This window comes from Marmota flaviventris, chromosome 1 (genome assembly GCF_047511675.1).
Source record: "Marmota flaviventris isolate mMarFla1 chromosome 1, mMarFla1.hap1, whole genome shotgun sequence".
In the NCBI taxonomy this organism is placed as follows: domain Eukaryota; kingdom Metazoa; phylum Chordata; class Mammalia; order Rodentia; family Sciuridae; genus Marmota; species Marmota flaviventris.
In genome coordinates this window covers 146,140,117-146,165,723 of record NC_092498.1, presented here as the reverse complement: position 1 = coordinate 146,165,723, position 25,607 = coordinate 146,140,117, and the positions used below count along the sequence as shown (strand labels likewise).

General features: G+C 55.4%; 1 protein-coding gene across 1 annotated transcript; it reads right to left on the bottom strand.

Moving 5' to 3' along the window:
• Window positions 1-2,122: 2,122 nt before the first annotated feature.
• On the bottom strand, window positions 2,123-13,303 carry Hspb8 (heat shock protein family B (small) member 8). Its single transcript, XM_027923371.2, has 3 exons — window positions 12,478-13,303; window positions 6,503-6,566; window positions 2,123-3,128 (listed from the first exon to the last, which is right to left on the bottom strand). The coding sequence occupies exons 1-3, from the start codon at window positions 12,842-12,844 to the stop codon at window positions 2,969-2,971; spliced, it is 591 nt and encodes a 196-aa protein (XP_027779172.1). The 5' UTR covers window positions 12,845-13,303; the 3' UTR covers window positions 2,123-2,968.
• Window positions 13,304-25,607: the final 12,304 nt, after the last annotated feature.

Genomic DNA, 25,607 nt, shown 5'->3' with positions numbered 1-25,607 from the left:
CCTCCCCAAAGGGGAAGAAGTGGGACCCGGTGCCTAGTTCTGTGTCTTACCTAGAGCAGGTGGTCTAGGAAGTATGTGTTGAGCAAATCGGGAATGGAGGGGGGTCCCCCTAAACTGGAATAATTCCTCCTCCCCCTTCCTTGAAAGCAGAATAGACTGGATCCATTTGGGGTTTTGTTATTAGTATTTGCTTTGCTACTAAACACCCAGATGGTTACAATAATCTCTCTGTGTTGGGTGAGCGAGAGGGAGGCCCACATGAGACCTTGGAGAAGGAGCCAATAAAGAGGGAGGACCAGTGACCCTTGGAAGGGACAGAAGCAGGGTGGGCAACGTTCTGCTGGAGAGAAAGGGCCTGGGAGGTCAGAGGAAGAGAGAAGCCAGGCGGGTGCGAGGGGTGGTGGGGGTGGGGGGGGTGGGGTGGATTCCGGGCTGCGGTTACTGAGATAGTCCAGGGACAGATCCAGCAGCCTCGCGGGTCTCGCCAAGAAGTATGGACTCTGTCTTGTGAACAACAAGGAGCATTTTCAAAGGAGCATGCGGTTCTCCTCGGCTCATATATTCTTTCCCGCCTTCTGTGTCCGACCCTCAAGCCTGCTGTACCTCCTCCTGGAGCAAGCCATCCCTGAGTCCCACCCTCTGCCAAGCCCCGACTTGCTATATGGCGACTCAGTCAAGGCACTTTCCATGTTGCCTTGTTGGGAGAAAGGCAGGCAGAGGGGCAGCCAAAGGCCTGCAGCGGGGCTGCCTGGGCCTGCCGTCCACCGGGTGTGTGACTGGGGGCGGGGCACTGGCCACTTTCATGCCCCAATTTCCTTCTCTGCAAAGGGGTCATAGAGCCGGACCTTCCACCTAGGCCGGCAGGGTGATTAGAGGCACTGACGGGCACAGGGCCCTCTAGAGGGCGTCCAGCGTATGCTGCCTCCCTCACTAGACTGGGCGCCTGGTGGCCAGGGACTGCCTACTGCACAGGACCGAGCAGGGGACCTGATCCGACCATCTCAGGGACCTTAGGGAGGTCTGGGGGCCCTGGAGAAGCGGTCCTACACTCTTTCTGGACTCTTCCCCAAGCAAACACGTGGGTCCAAGTCACCACGTGACTCACCCCACCCACCTCCTCCTCGGCCTCCGCTCCCTCATTGCAAAATGAGCATCTCCCTGGGGATGCAATGGGACTGGCTCCAGCGATGGAGCATGTGACCCAGTCCTGGCCAATCAAAACGCTGGTTTCTTGAACTAGTTGGATCAGGACTGGTCATGTGATCTGAGCTGGTCCAATAAGAATGAGTCTTAGGAAGATGCTAGAGGGTCTGGGGAAAGCCGGGCTCTGCTCCCTCAGACTGGGATGTGGGAGGATGCGAGGCTGCAGGGATGGCAGCCGTTTTGTGGTCACAATGAAAGGACATGCGGTGGAGGGGGCATGGGGGGCTGGGAGCAGGGGAGAGGGGACAACAGGAAGAACAGGATGCAGCCCGCACCACACTCCACTTCAACAGCCCGGCTCCCTACCACCCTCTCGGTTCAGGGTTCTGTGCTCCTGGCAGCATCTGAATCTGTGGCAGCCATTGCACCACTGATTGCCCTCACAGCTGCTGTGCTGCTTCCCAACAGAACCGCATTTGGTTCATGTTCTGGCCCATCATGGCTGCCCATTTCCTTTGTACAGGGATGAGTGTCAGGATAGACAGGTAACCCAGTTTGGGCCAATGAGATAAAAGAAGATATCTACTGGAAGCTTCTGAGACATACTTTGCTCACTGATAAAACAAAAAAGTCAGATGAGAAGAACTTTTTACCTCTGCTTTCTCTTCCCAGACATTGTCATAGGAGGATGAGATGCTTGGAGCTTTTGCAGCCACCTTGCAACCATGAGGATAGACTGTAACTTGTCAGAGATGGTAGAGGGAAAAAAAACAGAAGCACTCCAGGTTCTTGGTGGCACAACAGCTGAAGAAACAACGCTGAGACCACTGACCCCTAAACTTCTTGTGAAGTTAAATAGCTTTTTATGTCCTTTAGGCCACTATTAGCTGGGCATGGTTACCTAAAGCCACAGCACTCCTAACTAATAGCGTCTAAGTGATCCGGCATTTTGCTTCTCACCAAAAGAAACACAGAAGGCTAAGAATATCAGCTCCTTTATTGTTGTTATTCACTTTTTCACTGTTATTTCCCCCCTAAACAGCAGCACAAGTCAAACAAGGACACACACACATCGCCCTACAGATAGGACCCCACAACTGCCTGGCTTTTTGCCTATTCTTGGCAGAGCGGTCTGGAGACAGTCCCCTCTGTAAAAATCCCAACTTGGACATAGGAGACACAAGAAGGGTGTACCTTAGCCAGAAAAATTCACTGAGGGAGTCCCAGAGTCCTTGGAGTGTCCGTTTGGGGACCTTGGGAGCATGCTGTAAAGGTCTGGGCTGAGGGCAGAAGGCACTGTTTGTTTTCCCGGGTGGGCGGGGATCTAAACCTGAGGATCCCCCTTTGCAGACCAGGGGGGTGAAGAAACACACTGGCGCCAGCCCGCGGGCTCCACCCACCAAACCCCAAGGCAGGCACAATCTGAGTAATGGGGAGGTCCCCGGAGAAAGGCAACCCTCGCACTAGCTGCAAGGTCAGATGCAAGGTGAAATGTCAAGTCCCCATTTATTCATTTTGCAATTAGAGAATGTACAGTGTTTACATGGAGATAGATTTAAAAAAAAAAAAAGTCACAAAAGAAAAAAACCTCCCAGGACTCTTTGGCCTCAGGCAACCAAGCATGGGTCTGCCCACGACGACGCCCTGTGGAGGAACCTAGTACTACACCATCCAGGGACTCTGTGGTCCTTCTCCCCATCCCCATCCCCATCCCCCCTCAGCCTTGGAGTCGCACTAAATCTGAGTTCAGCTAAAGTCCTGTACCCTGGAATCGGAGAAGCCCTGGGGCTGGGGAGGGAACAAAGGGTGGGCCGAGGCTGGGGTCTCAGGTGCAGGTGACTTCGGGGCTGTCCTGAGGGAGCTCATGGCTGAAGCTGCTCTCTCCAAATGGTGAGTAAGGGGGCACCTGGGGAGCCTCGATGATCAGCAGACCCTCTGGGGACAGCGAGGCAAACACGGTCACAGGATCCACCTCCGCAGGAAGCCTAGGAGAAGCACAGAGTCGAGCCACCTGTCATTTTTCCTGTGACTTAGACATTGGTGTTCATCTGAAAGAAGGTGACCTTAGGCTGGGGGGGGCACCATGCGGGCTCTGAACCCCAGATCTAGTCTCTCTGCCTGACCTTGGAAGGCCCCCCAATTGCCCTTGGTAGGTGAGTTTGGATCCTCTTCTACAAAGAGCCGAGGAGGAATGAGTTTAATACAGTCAGGTGGGCACAGTATCTCACAGAGCGGCTCAGAGTCGGACTGCCGGTGACACCCGGCCCCAGCAGTAGTTCTTAACTCAAAAGGGAGCCCTGGACCCCGCATCAGTCCTAGCTTGAGGTCACCGTGGACCAGTTGCTGGGAAAAATGACCACGGCTAGTGCTCCTCATGGAGGTCAAGTCAGGGGTTATAGGAGCTGACGTGTCTCCATTTGCCGTGTGCCTGGTGGGGAGTACTTGATGGCAAAATGCATTAGCGGTGGGATCATGGGTGGGACCGTCGCGTAGGTAGGTCAAGGGGTCAGGCTGGCCACATGGATGGCTTTCCGATGGCAACATACTCAGGATGGGATTCAACAGGTCTCAGCAGGTCACAATTGTTTTGTTCCCCAAACTCAGCTGTAGGCGTCACCTGGTTGGAGCTTCGTGAGAGACGGGTATGGGGAATAGGTAAGAACTAACGTGCCTATTTCACAGATCACTAAGTGGAGGCTTCGGGAAACCAAGTGGCAAGCCATGTACCAGCTCTCTCAAGGGGAGTGAGAGAGCATCAAAGATGGGATTTATGAGCCCAGACCTGGTTCCAATGCTAATAAGATTTAAAATAAATAAATAAATAAATTTGGGGTTATTTGGGAATGAATGAGGCTCTCTGGGACACGGTTTCCTCAACAAAGTTGAAACTGCATGGTCATGTTGATGGCTTCATTGAGATGGCATTATTAATAAAAATAACGAAAGCTATGACCTTCTGAGCACCCTTTTTATGTGCCAGGTATCTAAAATTATCTCGTTGAGTTGTTAACAATAACAATAATCCAAACAGGTGGATTTTACTACTATCCCCAATTTACAGTTGAGATTCAGAGAGGTGAACGGACTCCCCCAAGGTCACACAGCTGGGACTCGGCAGATGGGAATGCGAATTGGAACCCTGGGCTCCAAACTCAGAGTAGCCAACCCCGATCCTCTACCACCTCCCTGGGCACCAGACTTGTGAAGTAAAGGACCGTGGGGGGAAGTCAGTCTCCAGAGGCTCTGCCTATTTTAACCGCAGGGGTCTTGATGATCCTCAAGAACCAAGGTATGAGCCGAGCCTGTTCGTGATCATGGGAAGGACCCGTCACAGAAGGGCCAGGGAGCTGTGACCCTGAACAGAAACCCGTGTGACCCTGAGCCACAACCACCCCGAGGACGCCCTGCCAACTCGAGACCATGGAGATCAGCAAGAGCGCTTCCCAGGACGGTGGTGGGCGAGGAAGAGGAGCCAGGGGCAGTTGCCGAGCCAAGCTCTTGAAGCAAGGGAGGCCAAACACCTGGGGCTCCCTGTGGCTGTGGGGATGGACAGGTGCCTGGCACCAGGTGGCAGAGCCAGGGCTTTGCAGGTGGACGGGGCACTGGAACTCGGACTCTTCCTGGCCGTCAGAGTTGGGGCTGGTCCTCTGGCCTCTCTAAGCCTATGTCCTGGGAGGGGAAAGGGGGTGACACTGGTATGCATCCATGTCCTGGGGAGGCGCATCAGCATCGCGACACCAACTGCAGTGTCATCCAGCCCTGGAACACTGACCCTCACGGGATCGTCTTGGTCACCCGGGACTGTGCTGTGTCATTATGCACGGGGAATCCCAGGCCTGGAGACGGGCTTAGACGTGCCCAAGGTGTCTCCCCAGGTGACCCGGGGTTGAGCCCCGATGGTGGGAAAGCTAGGACTCCGATCATCCTGCGGACGCCGTTCTGCGCCCACCGATGCCGGTTTGCTCTGTCACCCAAGTCGGGGGAAGGAAAGCGCCCAGCTGCGGTCCCACCCTGCCCCCCTCCAGATAGGCCCATCCCTCTGTCCCCTCTGCCATCCAAATGCGGCCTTTGGGATGCATTTCCTGCCTGGGTGGAAACCCCCAAGGATCCCAGTCGGGCTGAAGAAGAAACTCCCCTGACCTCTAACGACTGTGGTTTTCCCAGGAAGAAGCCATGAGGTCTCCTGAGATTGGCCCAAGGCTGTCCCCATCTCCGGCCCCACTCCTTGAAGTCGACAATCTGAGCAGGGCCAGGAGGTCCCAGGAGCCCCAGCGGCTCTCCTGCATCCCAGCCCTGTGGAGTCTTGGCTTAGAGCTCATTCCCACGGACCCAGCCCGGTCCCCAACCCTGGCTAGAGGTTGTATCCGCAGGCTAGCCAACAGCTTGACATCTTTTTCCTTTTGATACCAGGATTGAACTGAGGGGCACTCGACCCCTGAGCCCCATCCCCAGCCCTGTTTGGTATCTTATTTAGAGACAGGGTCTCCCTGAGTTGCTGAGGGCCTCGCTGTTGCTGAGGCTGGCTTTGAACTCGCCATCCTCCTGCCTCAGCCTCCCGGGCTGCTGGGATGACAGGGGTGCACTCCCGGGCCCCAGCTTTACATTTGAACAGTCTTAACACTCTGTCCACCACCCGCTGAAGAGCAGCCCGGCCTCCAGCCACTTCAGCCATTGGAATCTGGTCAGGGAATTCCCAGCAAGCTTTACCCCAGGCTTCAGAGCCCGGGGAATGGCCATCTTTAAAGAGGATAATTTCCCCGACTTCTCTCCTGGGCCGTCCCCTCCCCAGCGTGGCCCTGCTTGGGATGCCCCTGGAGCTCTCTCGTCTTGAGTCTCTGGAGAGACACTGACAAGAACTGTCATAACCAACGGCCACTACGAGGACCCCCTGGAGGCCAGCAGCCTCAGCTGGTCACTTTCCAAGACTGGGATCACCCCTGACAGAGCAGGAGCCAGGTTTCCTTGGTCACGGAGGCCAGAGGTCAGCCATCTGTTTAGGGAGGGTCATGCTGAGTTCTCAGAGTAGACCTGGGCCAGACCCTTTCGCTTGTGGGGACTCTGTTTCCCCCCAATACAAGGACGGTGGTGTGTTTTCTCCTAAATGCAGCCGGCCAGGGCTGGGGAAAGGCCCAGAGCAGGGCCCTGCTGACCAGAGAGGTCACCCCTCCCCCTCTGGCACCCCCCTGCAGCTCTGCCACAGTTTCCTCTCCCTCTAGCTGTGACAGTTCCATTCCTTGCTCCAAGGCGGGGAGGCCTTGCAAGAGCTAGGTGAGGGACAGAGAGCCCAGACCTGGGTCCCGGCGCCCCGGCCCTCCCCATCTGGAGCCCCCCACCCCTGACCCGTCCCCAGGTCACTCACTGAATCTTCTTGGTGAAGTTCTTGGAGACGATGCCTCCTTCCTGCTGCTTCTCCTCGTGTTTGCCTGCAAGAAAGAGGAATGTCACATGTCGCCACCTGGGTCCCTGGGAGGGCACCCCGCAGGGCTCCAGTCCTGTCTGGCTGTGTGGCTGAGGGGTGGTCCAGGGTCTCTGTGCACTCAGGTCCACCTCTCAGGCGGCCATGAGGATGCAGCAGGGTCCTGCAGGGAGAGGGGCTTGACTCTGGTTGGGGACATCTGCTAGTCTTAGGAAATGGTGGAAACCGGGCCCTGGTGCACCAGATCGTCCATTTCTCTCCCCTGACTCCTGCCCGCTGGCCAGGCAGCGGGACCCCAGGGCTCACAGCCCAGGCTGGGAGGGGGACAGGGAAGGGCAGCCACCTGCGGAGGGACCCTTTCTATCCAGCTTGCTTTAGCCCCTTCCAGGCTCTGAGGTGGGGCTGCCTGCTCCCCTGTGGTCCAGGTGCACACGGAGGCCCCGGTCAGGCCCGGGGGGTCACCCAGCAGGTCCCTGGCCGCTCTGGGCTTTGAATCAGCTGTCTCTGAATCTGCAGCCTGATGCCCTTCTGCCCTCTGATTTCTGCCTGTTCCAGTTCCCGATTAGCCCTTTTAGAACCACATTATCTGTACCTAGTAGTGAGAGAACATTCTAGAACAATGCATTGATATGCGGAACACTTCCAGCCTCTCCTTAGGGAGGCCATGGAGCCACGGAGGTGACATTTTCACCAGCCCCACCTCCCACAGGGAGGAAAAAAATAAATCCAGAAGGAGTCTGGGCCCCAAACTGGCTTTTCTCTTGCAATTTTGTGTAGCAAATTCGGATCCTCTGGGCCCCTCCTCTTCCTCCTTCTTTTGAGTGCAGGGATCGGGTTTCTTTTTGGATGAACAGGTGCACAGGGGCGCTTTCTGCCGGACCACAATCCAGAACCTCACTTCCCCAGGGGGCCAGCCCAGGGCTCTGGAATCCAGACTATTATAATCTTATAGGATATGCTGTCCTCTTTTGCTGTCCGGATTTTTTTTTTAAACTGACAATTTATAGGTGATCACCTTTCCTCTTTATCATTAATTATTCATTTAGGGACCCTTTTCTGATTACATACATAATGCATATCCATGTTATAAAAGGTTAAAAAAAGGAAAAAAAATCAAGACCACCCATAGTTCCATCTTTATAGGTTCCAGATGTTTCTTTATGTTGCTTAGAGAGGCACAAATGTTATTTGGTAGAGACAGGAGCCATATATTTTATTAAATGGGGATCGCTCTGTGCGTTATGCTTGCAGCCTGTTTTTTCTGTCTGGCTAACATGCTCTAATTGTTTTTTTCCATAGTACCCGATATTCTTGGACGACGTGCCTTTTAGTGGTGTACAGCGTCCCACTGCAGAGATACAGGACAGCTCACTTAGTTCCCCACTCAGTGACACTGAGAAGGTTCCTGACATTGGAACAAACCCCGGTTGCACTCAAAACTGAAGCTAGATCCTCGTCCTGGGTCCTGTGGCTTCCTTAGGAGAGATTCTCTATGCTTTAGACTTTCTTTTTTGGGTACTGGAGATTAAACCCAGGGGTGCTTAACCACTGAGCCACCTTCCCGGCCCTTTTTAATATCTTGTTTAGAAACAGGGCCTCGCTGAGTTGCTTAGGGCCTCCCTGAGTTGCTGGGGCTGGCTTTGAACCTGCGATCCTCCTGCCTCAGCCTCCCGAGCCCCTGAAGTCGCACCATCGCACCTGGCTCATGTTTTAGAATGTCTAAGGCTTGTTCCCTATGGCTACTTTGCCCTCAGGAAGCCCTGCACCCACTTGCTCTCCCACCGTGAGGAAGAAGTGGTGCTTTTACAGGGATTCGTTTCTGAACCAAGGATCTGGCCAGCAGAACCGGCTACGCAGGGAATGTACCGTCACTCCAAAAGTTTACTCTCTGTTGCCAACTCTGTAACAACCAACCGCCTGGCTCTAGCATGGGCGCGGGGCCAGAAGAACACTGTCTGTTCTCTGGTCCTCTCCCCAAAGCCTGGGCCTCCAGAGCTGCTTCCCCTGGGGACCGGCCAGTGCCTCTGACTCAGCCCTTTTGCACCCTGGGACCCCCGGTCTCTGCTGGGCCCAGAGAATGAGGAGAGGATGATGGTGGTGGAGGTGGTGGTGCTGATGATGATGGCGAGCTTGATGGGGCCTTCCTTGACCCAGAATCATTCCATTTGCTATTTTTCAACCTTGTCCTGGCTCAGGGTTTGCAAGTGGACACTCAGCAAATTCTATGAGTGATTCACTGACTTATTATAAAGGGGCTTTGTGTTTGGATGATTTTACCAAGTTGGTAAACATAGCAGGTTTAAGGTGGACTTGGCTCAGTGACCGTGTTCAGCAGATCAGGTATATTCAATGCAGTCTGGACCTGCTATGTTCGATGTATGATGGGTTTATGGGAACCTAATCCCATCTAAGTCAAAGCAACTGAATGGTATTAGTGTCGGTCACTGCTGTAAGCCCCTTACCTACGTCGATTCCTTTAACTTTTGCAACAAGATTAGAAATCAGGTGCTTTTATTACTACCATTTTGTGGAATGGGAAATCTGAAGTTCAGAGAGGGTAACTGACCTGCCCAAGGTCACACAGCCTGAAAGGGACGGAAGGAAGACTCTCAGAAACAGGCAAATAGGTTTGAGATGTGAATTGGGGTTCGGATGGGAATTCCTGTCCTGTTTCTTAGCACATCTCTACCCTTCTCTGAGCCTCCGTTTATTCTCTGAAATGGGAGTGACACCTGCTACCTGGCTGGGTTAGGATGAGGAACAGTGACAGTGAGTCAGAGTCGTTTTGTAAGTTATAAAATGGGTGTGGAGGTGAGCGTGTGGCTTTGATGTTTGGGTAAGGTCTGCTCCTCTGAGGCTGAAGGTGTCTGTCTATGCTCTGGAAATTTCCAGGAGGGGGTGCCTGAGAGCAGAAGGGGAGCCCCAGGAGGGGGAGAGTCAAGTCAAAGGGGGATGGGTATGAAGCTTCATTTGCATATCATTAGCATACTCCAATCTACACAGGTCTACATGTGCTTTTGTAAGCAGATGAAGTGAGGATGACGGTCTGTAAAGATTGAGCTCCTCTGAGGGACGGCTAGGGACAGCTGCCACTATCTGCAGAGATGTCGGTGCGGGGAGCAGGCACAGCCCTTGGGGGACCGTGACCGGCTCTACTCAAGAAAGGAGGTGCCGTGTCCAGGGTGGCCGAGCCCCGGGATTAAGACAGGGCGCGCAGTAAGGGCCTAGGGCTGCCCAGCTCCTTCCTCAGCCAGCGCCTGGCTCAGTGGCCCATGAAGGGAACATTTCTTGGCTGGTGGCCGTAGGATGGGGGGAGGGCAGCGAGACATGATAGAAATGATCTCGTCCAACATTGACCGAGCGCTGCCCTGGAACAAGACATCCGAACACGGTCAGGCAACAGGCCGCTGCCTCTCCGAGATTCCAACTCCGTTAATAAAGCCTCTGATAAGTCCTGCAGCGCACAGCCCTGTCCGCGGCCTGGGTTCCTCAAGACTCTGAGCTCCCCCACGTCCCTTTCTCAGATGGCTATGGACACCCTGATGCAAATACTTAGTCCCTCTCTTTATGAGACCAACAGTAAAGCTGGGACCCTGGGGGTCCTGGAAGTGATGAGAAAAAGACTCAGAAACAGGCAAACAGGTGGGGTCGGGTCAGGACCGCAGGGCCAACGGCAGATGTGGCCGCCGTAACCCTGGCTCTGAGTCTCACACACCGACAGAGAAGCAGGTGAATTGGTTTCTCTGGGCCTCGGTCTCCTTATCTGTAAAATGGAGGTGGGGAGATGTGAACACCGTCACCCACACTCTTGGAAAGCCCTGGGAGGAACCTATAGTCCAGCACGGGTGGGCTGTTAGCAGAGGGCCCAGTACAGCTGGAGATTCAAGCCAAGAGTGCTCTACCCCTGAGCTGAAAATTTCAGCCCTTTTCTGAAATTGTATTTCTAGACAGGGTCTAAGTTTGTTGAGGCTGGCCTCCAACTTGCAATCCTCCTGCCTCAGCCTCCCCAGTGGCTGGGATTACAGGCATGATTCACCATGCAGGGCTGAAATTGGCTTTTACTTTGAGCCCCTCATTATCAATCCTACTTTTAAAACCTCTTTAGGAAAGATCTGGCCTGTGCTCTCAGGGAATTAATCTAGCTGAGGTCACTAATTGCACATCGAACTGGCTTCTTATTGAAGCTCCAGTGGACCCATTTTATAGATGGAGGAATTGAGCCCTCCAGATGCCCTTAAGGACCCTAGAGGAGTCTGGTTCTTAGCTGGGGTCTCGGCCTGGGACTGTCAGATCCCGCCGGCTGAAAAGCACCTTCAAAGGAGGATGAAGGGAAAAACCCTACAAAAAAGTTAAGTCATGGGCTCCTCCTCTCCCACGCCCCATCCAGGTGTGGGACGGACAGAAGCTCCCAGAATGAAATGTAATGGAAACCAGCAGGAGGGGCGAGAAGAATGGCCCTGCACAGCACTATTATTAGCTCCAGTTTGTAGACACGCATCTACCGTCATGTGTTTTCCACAGACATGAAATCGTCCTGGAGCCTCGTGGGGCACCGATAACTAGGATCCTGGTCCCCAGCTGGGGAAACTGAGGCTCAGAGTGGGGAGGACTTTGAAGCCCCCATCCATCCCGTCAATGAACTGGGATTGGAATCCGGGTCTCAAATGCCATCTATCCCCTCCCTGTTTCTTGGGACCTGGCCACGCACCACACACGCTATTGTTCCACCACAATGTCGTCACAGCCACCGGGCTACCTGCATTCCAGGCGCCAGGTAGGGGCACACTGGAGCGTCAGGGCAATCCTCAGCTGTTTGAACACAGATTTCCAGATAAGGAGAGAGAGATGCAAAGAAGTGAAGTCATCTGCACGTCCTGCACAGGATCCAGGGCCACAGCCAGTCTCCCCCAGGGCCAGGCCAGCCCAGGGAGCCCCGCTGACCCCCCCCACCCCACCAGCAGCACGTGGCTGGGGCCCACCACACCCTGGGCCTCCGCAGCCTCGGTGCTTATAGTTCTGCCTGGAGCAGCTCTGGATCTCCCCCCCTGAGCTCTGCCAGGGCTTGTCCCTGCCCGGCTGCTGCTCGTGATGGCTTTTATTGATTTTTTGGCTGAGAGGCCTCTGCCAGGAACTGGCTCTTTTTAATGGAGCATGAACAGGGGCAGGGCCCTTACCGGCTCCTCCTGTCTCTGCCCCCAGCCGGTCCCCACTCCCAGGCTGGGGATGTGCCAGCCAGAGCCCTGGGCCCAGCATCGGGGACAGGCCCAGGCTCCACTGCTGACTCATGGCGCGACCTTGAACAGGGCCCGCCTGGGCCTCAGACACCTCAGCTGCAAAATGGGATGGACACCCGGCTCCTGCTGCCCCTGGGCTGGAGGGAGGGTTCTTTGGGGGAAAGAATGGTAAGAATATTTCTAGCCCAGATCCTTGTGCAGTCGGAGATGTTGCTGGTGAAGCAGGTGCTAAGCCTGCGCCCCGCTCTGTGGGGCTCACCAGCCAGCGTCACCCTGAGGCCTGCTGAACCCAGTTTCCTTCTCTGGGACAGGGGAGGTGACTCCCTGGAAACCCAGGCTGGGCATCAATAGTTTTGTACTTGGCATTAAAATGGTCCTTCTCGGCCCTGTGTGGCATGCTGGGGCATCTTACTGCAGTTCCTCCTTATCCTGTTGAATCTGCTCTTTATGTTAAATGCTGTCTGACCTGCCCTGTTCTCCTGCCTGTGCTCAGATTGAGTGGCACCCAGAGGCCCCAGGGGCCAGGTCAGGTTCAGTCTGCCCCTGGGCCCGGGGAGAGAGCTTTTCCATGCAGATAGCATCTGGGGCTGCATTCTCCAGCCCTGAAGTCACCTGTGTCAAGATGTCACTGACTGTCCCCTAGCCAGCCCGGCCCTCCCCTCCCGGGCTGGTCCCCTCACTCACCTGAGACCTCCACGTACCCATCCTTGGTCTTCACCGTCAACTCCTCGGGCTTGAAGCTGTGCACATTGACGCAAACCTTCCAGGGCTCCCCGGGGAAGGGTGGGGGGCCCCTGCCCTCGGCGGGTACCCCAAACCTGGCCGCGGCCGTGGGCCCTCGGGGCACCATGCCCGACCTCAGGGTCCCCGGCCAGGCAGAGGAGAGGCGCGGCAGAGCCCAGTCGGGCCAAGAAGCGGTCAAGTCGTCTGGGAAGGGGTCCATGCCAAAGCCATCGTCCAGCAGGCGGGAGGAGAGGGGCGAGTCCCGGAAGGGGTCTCGGCGCAGGCGGCTTGGGTAGTGGCAGGAGAAAGGCATCTGACCGTCAGCCATGGTGACTGCTGAGCTCGGAGAGGAAAGGGAGGCTCAGAGAGAGGCAGCCACCGACCCTAGGTCACACAGCACGGCCAAGGCGCGGGTGAGATGGCTTTCAGAGCTTATTCTTCAGCCTTGGGAGGCAGGAGTCCAGTGGATCCTCCGTCAGGGAGCAGCAGAGCCAACCACGGCCAAGAGTGGCCGTGCTCACCAGGCTGGGGTCCCCACTAAAGGTGACCCCCCAACACGTGAGGCAGAATCTCCGAGGACCTTTCTCTGCACGGTTTCAGAGACCAGGGAGCCAGACACTGTCCTGCCGAGCTGTCCAGGCTCCCAGCCAGGGCTGCTGAGGTCGAGAGTGAAGCCAGAAGCTTAATAAACCTCGGGGACAGGCGCCTAGAAACTTCTCCTGGCTTCTCCAGGGCTCGGAGCCCTCTATTTATTTGCTGCTGGGGGGCGGGGGGGGGGCTGGAGGCGGGTTTTGCAAGCGCCTCCTGTCACCAGGGTATTCAAAGGTGATGAACCAGCCCCGGAGAATCTGCTGAGGGAACCGGCGACAGGGGGCGGGGAGGGGCCTGCCCTGCCGGTTCAGCCTCTCCGGACCCTTGCTCCTCCCCCTCCGCCCGCTCGGCCCCGCCCCCTCCCTGGTTCCAGAGCCACCTCCCCTGCAGGCCACTCAGGCCTGGCTATTAATAACCCTTGCCTGGCTGAGGGCTCAGGTCACCCTCTGCAAATACCTCCCTGTGAGCATGTCGCATCCTGTCTACCCCCTGGGGACCTGCAAAAGGGGAAGAGCAGGCAGGAGGCCAGGGGATCTGGACACGCAGATGGCCCTAGATTGGAATCCCCACTCACAGCCTGACCAAAGTCTGAGAGCCTCGGTGTTCCCTGAGAGTGATTAAAAAAATAGAAAAGAAAAGAACAACGGAAAAGTGCAATAGATTCAAATGACACGCGTTCAATCAGGGCCAGGGAGACTTTGGGCGGGGGCAGGGTGGGCATGGTGGGCATGGTGGCTGTGGCAGGTGTGGTCACCAGGAGCACTGAGGTTTTGCTGGGGGAGGAGGCTTGGGCTCCACTTCCAATATGGCACCTGCCAAGGGAATCAATAGCCATGAATGAGGGTCAGTGGGTGGAAATGACTAAGAAGAAAAGCAGGGGGTCAGAGGGGATTCCGGCTAAACCAACCCAACAGGATTCTGGCTGAAAACCGAGCAGGTCGTCAGGCCTCCCCTGGAGGGGGATGTGGGCTGAGGGGTGGGAGCAGGTCTGGAGGTGGACCAGATCCCCAGGGCTGGGGGTTGTTGCTACCCTGACTTCCTGGGACCCTGGTTAAGCCTGGAGTTTACAAGAAAATGCACCCCGGGGCCTCAGGCAGGTCACTTTGGTTAAGCCAAAAAAAAAAAAAAAAAAAAAAAAAATCTCCTTCAGCTGTGACATTATTCTCATTATTTCCTGTGACATGGACTTAGTGGCTGCCTCCTCCTGGGCGGGTCATCGGGATACAGGGGACATTCTCAGGCGGTGCTTAGCAGAGGGATCAGACAGTGCTTTTATGTTTTCAACTCTGAATGATCAGTGACTGGCTCCATGCTGGGCTCTGCTCCAGGCCTTGACAAACATGAACTCATTAATCCACCCCCACAAGCCTGTAAAGCAAGGGTTCTGTCATCCCATTCTACAGATGAGGAAACCGCCGTCGGAAGTGTTCAGGAGCCCTGGCCCCAGATCCTGATTTAATCGTGGTGATCATCCTCTGTACCCTCCCCAGGCAGGACCTCCTGTTAGGACACAGGCTTGTTTTCTCGATCTCCCTGCTGTTCCCAAAATGCCCAAAGAGGGGACTGATGAATCCTCCTTTGGCCTGACGGCCCCTGGGACTTAATTCCCATGGAGGGTTAGGCGACTTTGGACATGCCATTTCCCCCTCTGAGGGCCTCAGGGTCTCAGCTCTGCCTTCTCCACCAGAGCGGGTGGGGTGGGGGTGCCCAGGAGCCCATGAGTCATAGGTCGAGCCATTATTTTGATATGAAGCAGCGCTCCGATGAAGCACTCTGCTAAAAATAATAATACACAGTGACAACAGTCGCCACCGTTTATTGACTCGTGTGGCACTGCCGTGGGTCCCGGAGACGCTGCACATAACCTCACCACGATGTCTTTGCTGTGGGCACCCCCCTTTTGCAGGTGGGGAACAGGTGCGGAGCCTGGATCCCCCCCCCCCCGCCCCCCTGCGCCAGGCAGGCATGGAGCGGACAGCCTGGATCTGCGGTGAGGGGGCTCACTGAGACCCTCTGGCTTTTTTTTTTTTTTTCTTCATCAGGAAGAGACCCCAGGGGCGTGACACCTCCCGAGTGGGACCACTGCTGCTCCATGTGGGGTGAGCTCATCCGGCTAGAAGCTTCTGGCTGACGTCAGGGCTGGGCACAGACTCCTCCTGGGCTCTCTCTGTAATTACAGCTGGGCGGGGCGGCTGGGTTTGAAGCCAGTTATGGGGAGAATCCGGGCAGATCGCAGGCCAGAAGTGGGGGCTGGGGCGGTGGCAGAGTGGGCGGGAGCCTGCATTTGTGTGCGCAGGGGTGGGCGTGTTCTGGAAGGTCCTCCTCTCCTTCCCCTCCCCCACCCCCTCCCCCCAGGCCGCCCTCCTAAACTCCACCCCGAAGCTTCCAGAAGACCCCTGTACCTGGAAGGAGACTCTTCTGGAACCAGGGCACTGGGAAGGAGGGGAGCCCGGGCAGGGAGCGGAGAACTGAGAGTCCAGGGCTTCAGCCACCTTCCCAGGGGAGAAGGGAGCGCAGTGTACCCACTGTGCCCCTGGGAATTAGAAACCTGGTTCCTTAGCAGCTGTGGGGCCCTGGCCAGGCGCTGGCTTCTGTGGTAGGCACTTTCAGTGTGGGTGTCTTGGCTCCTCTCCTCCTCCCCACAGCCCTGGGAGGAAGCCACTTTTATTATCCCCGTTTCACAGATGAGGAAACCGTGAGGCTCAGCCATACGTGACTTGGTTATGTCCATGGATCTGGCTGAGGGGCAGAGCTGGGATCCAACCCTGGGTAGCTCCTGTCTGCTGAACTCCTGCAATCAGTCATGGCTCACATTTATGGAGCACTGCCTGTATACCTTAGGAGCAACTGGTTTTGTTCCTGACCTCGTTGCAGCCTTGTGATTCAGAGAGCTGAAGCCGCTTGTCGGGGGCCACACAGCCAATGGGACTTGGGAGTTCACAGTGATAACTAGGATGGGGTGAGGTCGCCCACAGCCCCTGCCTGCGGCCCAGGACACTGTCCTTCTTCTCCTCCTTGCGTATCCGGGTCAGACCAGCTTTCTGTGTGGGGACACTGAGGACAGAGGCAGCTGCTAGTCCTGCTCGCCCGGCCACCTAGTGACCAGTCAGCGAACACATGTGGAGAGTGGTCAGGTGAGAACAGGGGCAGGCTCTGGGGAGGGGGGCCTCCAGGCAGATGCTCTGGGAAAAGGAGAGGGGACGGGAAATACCCACAACAATCCTCAAGGCAGACAGCCTGGGGGAGGTGACATCACTCTGCGTTCCTAAAACTAGGGCCCCAGGGCCCCGCAGGCAGAAGCAACAGCGGAAGCCACACAGGTAGGCAGGGAGGGAGTGGCCGGCCTAGAAAAGGGCCTGTCAGTTGCCTATCCGCTCCTGCAGGAAGAGTGGACATTTCCTCTCGTCCCCTGGGGGAATTCCAGCCCCAGGCCCTCTACACAGGGGCACTCACTCGACCCCTGAGCCCCATCCCCAGCCCTATTTTGCATTGTATTTAGAGACAGGGTCTCCCTGAGTTGCTCAGGGCCTCGCTGTTGCTGAGGCTGGCTTGGAACTCGGGATCCTCCTGCCTTGGCCTCCTGAGCACCCTCTCTGGGCCCCTTCCCATGCTGTGCGCCCTCCTCCTGAGTCCTCACCCTCTGCCGCCTGCGGACCCCATTCTCCTGGTGCCTGAGACAAGAACCCTCCAGGGTTCAGGGGACCCTGAGTTACAACACTACAGGAATCTCCGGTGCTCTCCAGGGCGGGACCCTTGGTGTCCTGTTCAGGGTGGCATCATCCCCATGGCCTGGGACACTACAGGAGCCGCAGACCCTGGCTGAGTGGACGGTGTCCTGTGTGTCAGATCAGTCGGGGCAGGCAATGGCCAAAGGAGGCAGGTTTAAAAGGGCTGCTGAACAGGCTTTATTGAGCTATCACTCCCCGGCGGAACTCGATCAGACCCCCAGAGGGGACAGGAGAAGGGTCTGAGGAGAAACCATGTGGAAGCTTGACCGGACTGGACTTTTATGGGTCTTACAGCAGGAAGGGAAGGGCTTGGGACAGGAAAAGGTGTTTCTAGGGTCCCTTGCCCCCTTGGAGTTGGTCAGGGGAGTTGGCTGAACTCCAGGATTGGCCAGGGGTGTCCTGCTGATTGACAGGCGTTAGTCAGGAGATCTGGCTGATGGACAGGCGTTTCCGCTGGCATCTGATTGATGCAAAGCGCAGGCTGCTTTGTTCTAAGTCGCCACCAAGTCGCCGCCACTGACCTAACATTGTGAGTGGCAGAATCTGGACCCCACAGCCCCCGTGGCCACCTCTCTGGACAATGAACTCGACTGTCGGGGCAGACAGTCCTGGGGGCTACGCAGTCTGGCCTCATTCATCTTCCTGGTTTGGCCTCTGGACCCTGATCTGCCTGAATTTCAAGCCCAGGCTGAGTAAACAGAATAAAATAAACACCCTGCAGTCCCCTCTGGGACCAGCCGGTGCCCCAGCGGCGTCCTGTGAAGGCTGGACTGGGTTGTGGAGGCCTAACTTCCTCCTATTATTGTCTCCAAAATTCCTTCCCAGGACCTCGGCTCCTGAGCACCTCTACAAATAACCATCAAAGAGCAGCAATGTCGCAATAGCTCAGCCTGTGTCACAGGGCTGGGACCTGGGGGTCACCGAGGCAGCGTGAAGACACTCCCACCCCAAACCCTGAGTCTTGTGATCAAGTCAGAAAGATTTCAGGCCCACGGCTCAGAGGAATAGGCACGAGTTTATTGAAGGGATAGAAAAGGAGAAAGGGGACACTCTCAAGGGAAAGGGTGGGTCCCCTCAGAGAGGAGAGGGACAGCGTGCCCCTCCTGCACTCCAGTTTCACTGGGGGAATCCCAGAGAAGTTTCTAGAAAGCCCTGCCCAGGTCCATCTCTTGACTTTTGACGAACAGCAGGATGACATCCATCAGGTCCCCTCTGCCGTGATAACTCTAGGTCCCTTTGGCCCATCATGACCGGGTCGAATTAGAACCTGTCCCTACAGATCTTAAGGTGGGTGGGGATGATCTTTACCTCCCTGGGTTCTGGGATCTGGTCTGTGTGAGGGTCACAAAAGTCCCCTCCTTCAAGGTAGCCTGGGTTCTTCTTATTGGCCTTTGGGCTACATGGCCCCCTGCTGATGGCAGGTTGGTGGCTGAGGAATGGACCATGTCCTGTGGGCCTAAGCCAGGCAGGGCTACAGGTAAGTCGCTTTGTAAAAAAGAAAGCAGGTCGGGCTCAGTACAGTGGGCCCAGTTTATAGAATTATGTTCCTTAACTTCACGTTCCTGCCGCTTGAGCCCCTCAGTTCCCTACAGGTATCAAAGTCATTTAATCCTCACCCAGATTGCTCCAAGGTAGATGTCATTATCCCCATTTAGAGATGACAATAGCAAGGATCGGAGAGGTTAAACAACTTAACCTGCGTCACACAGCTACCAATTCTTAACCACTCTAGATTCCTTGAATAGCACAGTGACCCTCCAGTGTTGGGGACCTAACCAGCCCACCTCCTCCCCCACCCTCTCACTGGGACTCCTTTTCTGGAACCTTCTGCCAGACTTTCTCAGTAGAACTAACGACACCAGGAGCACATTGACCTCCGGGGCTGCCTGGGATGAGCCTTGTCCCTGTCCTAGCTGGGGTGGGCACTCGGCAGGCTCTGGGGAGCTCCTCTCTCCTGTGGGCACCTGAGGACAAGAGGCCGGGGCACAGCTGTGGGGAGAGAGGATCACCCTACCCTCCTGTCACCAAGGATGGCTGCCACCGCCCAGGGCTTTCGCGGGCTCTGCTCCTTGTTCCTGAGCATCCCTCCTGAGACCCCCTTCATCTCTGCTTCCAGGGACCAGAGTTGGGAAAGTGATAGTGTGGGCATTTAGTGCTTAGGGAAGACAGTAAACCGTGGAGGGTAGGAACCTGAACACATCTGGGTTTGAGTGCTGTTTACTGTGCTGCTCTGGGAGAGTGACTTCACCTCTCTGAACTTCTGTCATGTCCTTTGCAAAGCAGATATGGTTATAATACCCCTAATTGTTTGGATAGAAGTCCCCTGAAGGCCTCTGTGTTAAGGGTTGGTCCCTGTCTGTGGCACTGTTGGGAGATGGTGGAGACTTGGGGAGGCGGGGCCTACTGGAAGGAATGTAGGTCACTGGCTCCTTCCTGACTCTCTCTTGGCTGCCATGATATGACAACTTCCTCAGCTAGGTGCTCCCCACCGTGATGTCTCACTCATCCTAGGCCCAAAGGCAACCGGGCTGTGGGGCAAGGAGAGGGCAAACAACCACGGACTGAAACTTCTGAGGCCATGAGCCACATCAACCTTTCTTCCTTATACGTTGTTTCCATCAGGCATTTTGTCATAGCAACTGAAAACTCCTAACACAGAACCTATGCCCCCGAGTAACTCCTAGCACAGATAGTGAGGGGGACGTGGCCAGACCACATAGGGCCTGGTGGGTCCGTCAGGAGGGAGATTTGCCCTGGGCACACTGGAGGTCCACCGTGCTCTTTGGAGAAGGACGGGTGCACCATGAAGACAGGGAGCTGGCTGGTGCTCATGGCGAGGGTACTGTGGGGCCAGGGTCCGGGGAAGCCAGCCGGGAGGTGTTTCCAGAGGTCCAGGTGAAAGGGCCACCTATGGGGCTGTGGACCTGGGGGACTACAGAAGCAGAGTGTGCGGACGGGGCACTTGGGCGGGAGAGGAGCAGAGGGGCCGGTGTGTTCCTGCCTTCAGCCTCTACATGTCCTCTGGGGTCTCACCCAATGCACACCGAGAGGCCAGAGATGAAGAGCAGGAAGCTACAGGCCTTGCTTCCCCGAGTCTGTGACAGTCAAGGTCACAGCGGAGTGATTCCATGTCCCCTCGCCTTCTGCTGGCTGAAGTTCCTTGTGGCTCCGGGCCCCCCCCCCCCGCTGAGGGTCCTTCTCACCTCTCATTGTCTGTGTCTTCCCCTCCTTGGCAGGGACACTGCCTAAGGGTGGAGGGTGGAGCCTTGGGTGATGGGTGGTGGCTGTGCCACCTGGACCTAGTACAGTACCTGACATAAAGTTTGTGGATTTTTATAGAATTTTTTAAACACCAGTGTTGTTCACCAAACATTTCCGCTTTCTCCTTCCTCCACTCTGGACACAAGTAGGGGTAGCACTACACTTCCTGAGGCCACCGTGGTTGGGAGAAGCCTTGTAGTGAGGGACCAATAAGTTGTCACTCCCAGTTCAAAGCATTAATAGATCTAGGGAAACCCCTGGATCCACCCAGCCTGAACCCTGTGGGGGGCATTTGTCTTTCCCTCTGCACCAGGATGACTAGCATCTTAGTTACCCACATGCTGATTACCCTGCTGCTCACAATGGACGCCAATGAGAGAGAAACCTTTGTTGTTTTAGAACATTGTGATTTTGGACTTCTTTGTTACTGAAGCACAACCTAACTGATTCTTCCTAATTGGGTCTCCTTGGCATCGCTCTGTGGAAAAGACTTTCAGTGCCAGTGTCACTCTGAGGGTAAAGCATTCGTCTCCTTGGCTGCCAAAAGCTTGACTGGGAGACTAGTCTGTGCTCTTCTCAGCTGGGGACATACATAACACCTGCCACCATGAGCCCCTTATGCGGAGGGAGGTTGATAGTTCTTTGGGGGGGGAGCTGGGAGGTCTACGACCTTGAGGGCCCCTCTCTTGGATTCTTCTAAGGTCGAAGCAGGAGCTGGCTTGGCAAGAGGAGGAGCTGGGGAGGATGCGTAGAGATGGAAAGGAGTTACTTGAACAAGATAGCTCCTTTTAAAACTGTCTTCACCGTCACCTTGAATATGAGTTAGAATTAGCCTCAGCTGTGAACAACAAGGTTAAGTAGCCACAAGGAAAGTGAAGTTTATTTATCCCTAATGTTGAAGTCCAGAGATATTGTATCCACTGTAGGTCTGATGCCCCTGCCCCACAAAGCCCTGTAGGACCAGCCTAACGCTCTACCTATATTATATGAGCTCCATTTGCAGTGCCACCTGGTGAATTAGGGAGTTACTTGAGTTCCAGCCATCTCATCTGCATTCCAGCCAGCAAAAGAGTAGCAAGGAATGAAGACGAAATAGCACATGACCACTCTCTTTTATAGAACTCTGTGGGAGTTAGCAGGTCCAAATTCTCATTGGCTAAAATGAGTTACATGGCCAGAGCTGGCTGCAGAGAATGCTGGGAAATGTAGTCTTTATTGTGGGTGGCTAGGAACCTAGTTGAAAAATGGGGAATTTATTAGCACGGCTGAGAAGGGAAAGGATACCGGGAGGGAACTTAAAAACTCTGCACTCTCCTAAGACAGCGAGGACAGATCAACTTAAATTTCCTAAAGGTTTAAGTTAAATTCCTTTGGAAAACTGGTGAGGAATCTGTACTCCTCTGTCCCAAATGCTGATGGTAATTATTCCCTGCAAAACTGTGGGATTTCAGACAATTCACTGACCCTATGAAGCTCAGCCGGGGAGGTGTGTATGCATGTGTGTGCGTGTGTGCGTGTGTGTGTGTGTGTGTGTGTGTGTGTGTCTGTACACCTAGTTCAAACCCCGTTTCCATTTGGCACTGCGCCTCTATCTGATGTGCTTGGGGTTGTTTATTTGGGGTTTAGATCTGAGAGTCACTTGTCAAAGGGACCCAGCGTGACACCCTGAGAAAGCACCTGACCCGTTTCCATGGCGAAGGAAAAACTGCCCTGCGTCACCTGGCTGTAGGTTGGCTGCAGTGACAGAGCGGGTCAGGGCCCACGTTCCGGGTGGGGAGTGGACCGGTGGGTGGATCCCACCTGGGTGGACAGGGATGACCAGCACCCCTGGTCTCTGCACTGATGATCTGAGGGTGGAAGACGTTGACGACATGTCAGGGGGAGACGGCCAAGTTTCCTGGTGGCTCTGGATTCCTCTGAGCGGGTGAAACTCTGGAGGGCGGAGGCAGGAGTTGCCCTCACTTGAGGATGGGATGTTCCAGGTGGTGAACGACGGCAGGACCGACCGTTGGACCTTTTGCCAAGGTGACATGGAATCCTCCCAGAAATTCACCGTGAGCTTGCCCAGGCAACAGAGCCACCTGCCTCCCTTCATCATCTTCACGGCAATCTTACAAGATGGATGCTTTTATTGCCTCTGTTGGAAAGTAAGGAACTTGAAGCTCAGAGAGGCTGAGTCACTGACACATAGACACACAGCCAGGCAGTAGCAGAGTCAGGCTCACCTCCGGGTCTTTCTGATCCCCCCAAATCCTTGGGTTCAGTCACTCTTTTTTTAAAAATAACGGCACTTTCTAATTCCGGAGTTGGTTCCCCCAATAAATAAATAAATACATAATGAACCGGCTCAACAATGAATGAGTGTTAGAAGGAAGCCGAGCTGGCAGTCCTGGGCAGATGCAGTCACTTGATGACCAGCTGCATGCCAGCGCTCTCTGCTGAGCGGTGGGGACGAATGAGGCCAAGAAGGCCCTGTCCTGGAGATGGCACTAAACAAGTAAACAAACTATCACAGAAGGAACACCCAGGGTGGGCGGGGAGGGCGCCTGCGGTGGGGGGGGGGCGGGTGGCCTCTGAGAAGCGCTCCCTCCTTCTTCTTTCCTAAGCCCCTTCCCTTCCTTGGCCAGCTCCTCCCCAGGGCCCAGGGTCAGCCTAGAGGTCAGGTTTTTCTGTGACACCTTTCTTGACGTTCCGCGGCCCTTTTGGGTGGATTTACCCGCGTCCTAGCATCCAGCGTGCACCCCAGGACCCCTGTCTCTGCCTCGCTGTCTGCCTCCGCACCATGGGCATTAAAAAGGCATCTATGGCCTGGTATGGTGGTTCTCACGCCTGTCATCCCAGCAACTGGGGGTGAAGGCTGAGGCAGGAGGATCGTGAGTTCAAAGCCAGACTCAGCAACTTAGCAAGGCGCTAAGCAACTCAGTGAGACCCTGTCTCTAAATAAAATACAGAATAGGGCTGGGGATGGGGCTCAGTGGTCGAGTGCCCCTGAGTTCAATCCCTGGTAGAAAAAAAATATGTGAGGCCCTTGGAAGTGTGCCTGGCAGGTATGTAAGGGTGGCCTTAGGCCTGATTCTAAGCAACTCCATTTTAAAACGCTGCTTTGAAACCTGCAGCCTCACCAGGCCACCCCTACGGAGCCCTCCAATATGGCCATCAGGCATGGCCCTGACATAAATAAGCACTTCTCCCCATCCCGACAAACTCAGAGTAAAGTCTCTGTCATGTTGCCCTCGCTACCATAAGTGGGAGAGGCAAGAAATCAGGATGGGGACCCCCAGACCAGATGCTTTAACCTCAGGGTGAATGACGTCACTGAGAAATCTGGTGGCAGCTGATTGGGATTTTGAAAGGGTGGTCAGAAACCCCAGAATTTAGTATAAATGATGGAGAAAGCAAACAGACATTCAGCCAGCCCACACTGATGCCCTCAGGCTGGAGAGCCTGATGGGGACCTGGACTGACACCCCCACTCTTCTCATCTGCCTGATCCTCTGCATTGCTCTCTCTGCTCTTGAACTCTACAGCCACATCTTGACCCTGGTGAGAGCTGCAACTTCTCCCTACAACCCTCTCCTCAGCCGGCCATCAGCTCCACCCCGGGAGAAGCCTGCCTGGGGCCCTGACCTGACCACCGGGGTCTCAGTGAGTGGGCATCTGCTGGACTCGGAGCCTAAGGCTTGAGACTTTAGATCTGGCACTTGAGCTCAGCATGCAGAGGGAATGTCTGTCACGGGCCTGTCATGGTTAAGTGTGTTTGCAGTGCTTAGAACTAATCTAGAATTCTTTGCTGTGGTTGGATTCTGTCGATGGCAGTGCCCAGCATTAAGGATTGTCACTTTCTTGATTCAGAACCTATAGAGTGGAATTGTATTGAGCGATTTGAGTGAATAAAGCATTGAAAAGGGCAGAAGCCCGTGGACCTTCTTTATTTTCTGCCCCTCGACTGCATAAGTCGCACCTTTGCCCATCGTGACACAGCCCCTACGTTGGTGCTGGTCCTCTTGCTGGCTTTATTGATGGCAGCTTAGAGGACCCTGCTGGCATTTTAGGTACCATCTGATTCAGGGTTCTCCAGCCTGGCTTCGGTTTGGAATACCCCAGAGAGCGTTTAGCAGTACCAGCCGGTGACCTGAACACACAGCCAGGATCGGGATCCTCCCTTTTAACAGGTGGAGTAACTTGGCCCCAGAAAGGACTGGATTTGCTTAGCGCTGTGCAGCAGGGGAGAATCAGCAGCGGAGGGCCTGGCCCCTGCCTACCCTGTCACTCCCGCCCCTGGGCAGGTTTCTGTGGGGTGCCCCTGCGGCTGCTGAAAGTGGGGGTGTTGCATGCAGCCTGGCTCCCCTCCAACCAAATCGGGCAGCTACCAGTCTGGCCTGGGAGAGAGACATCTCCAGAAGCAGGTCCCCGCTCTGCAGCCAGGACAGCTGGGACAGGGAGCCGGCAGGGCACCTCTCCAAGGCGATCACTGGAAAAACAAACACTCGGATTCCTGTAAGTGAGGGCCAGGGCAGGTGACGGCCTCTCCGCCTCTCCGTGAGTCACTCAGAGGCAGCTGACATCAGCCACAGGGACAGCCTCCCGGCTGCTACGCTTCTCTGGGAAGGAAAAAAGTGATCCGAGCCCTTATGGAGGGTGAGGTCTGAGTTGGGGGTGTGCACACCTCAAGGGCAAAGAGGTGCAGCAGAAACGGGCTTGGTGGCCGCCGACTTGGGTCCGCCATGGGGTCCTGCCTCTGTGAGCCTCAACTTGGTCTTCTGTCCAATGGGGCGACCTCGGCTATGGAAATGAGATGTTGCTGCTGCAAATGGCACTTGATAACCCATCCCTAGGAGGTTCTTTTTATTCTTAATTAGTGTTATTGATTGACGAGGCGTCAGGAGAAGACAGTGGTTGTTGCTTTTGGAGAGAAAGAAGTCAGCATGGAGGGGGAGGGGGAGAGGGAGAGGGGGAGGGGGAGAGGAAAGTGGGGGGGGGAGGTGGGGGGTGCACAGCCATGTGTTTTCCAAGGGAGTCGTCCCACCTGAGTCGTTGGCAAGGCAGATTTCCATGGGGCAGGATGCCTGGCCCAAAGAGGTTGGTCACCTGTGTTGTCCCATCTTTCTCCCAGCTCAGGTGTGGGCGGGGCTATGTGGTAGATGAGGGGCTGGGGCAACCCCCCAGCAACCCCGAGGGATGGAGGTGAGGCCACACCATCGTCCCTGTGTGGGTGTGCACGTGTCCTTGGAATTCAGTGTTTCAAAAGACAAGCCCAAGCCCTGGGTATTTCAAAACTGAAAAAGATTTTACCCTAGACCTCAGGTTCTCTTGGCATATTGGGAAATTCGGCCGCATGAGCTGAGATTCCTACCTGCCCTCAACAATATAGCCAATTCTCCACTCCTCTGGCCTGCCTGACCCCCAGGTGTTTCCGACTCCTGTCCTGGACAGAAAGAAACATTTCGATTCTACACGGAGGACGTGCCCAGGCCCCCTATTGCTCCAGGTGGGTGACTTTGTGCTGTGGCC

What these genes read in the sequence shown, in the direction of transcription:
- Hspb8 (XM_027923371.2), bottom strand. Translation starts at nt 12,844, where the DNA reads ATGGCTGACGGTCAGATGCCTTTCTCCTGCCACTACCCAAGCCGCCTG. An exon ending in TGGGTACGTGGAGGTCTCAG is followed by an intron (nt 6,567 to 12,477) that starts GTGAGTGAGGGG and finishes TCTTTCTTGCAG; the next exon opens with GCAAACACGAGGAGAAGCAG. An exon ending in AACTTCACCAAGAAGATTCA is followed by an intron (nt 3,129 to 6,502) that starts GTGAGTGACCTG and finishes TGCTTCTCCTAG; the next exon opens with GCTTCCTGCGGAGGTGGATC.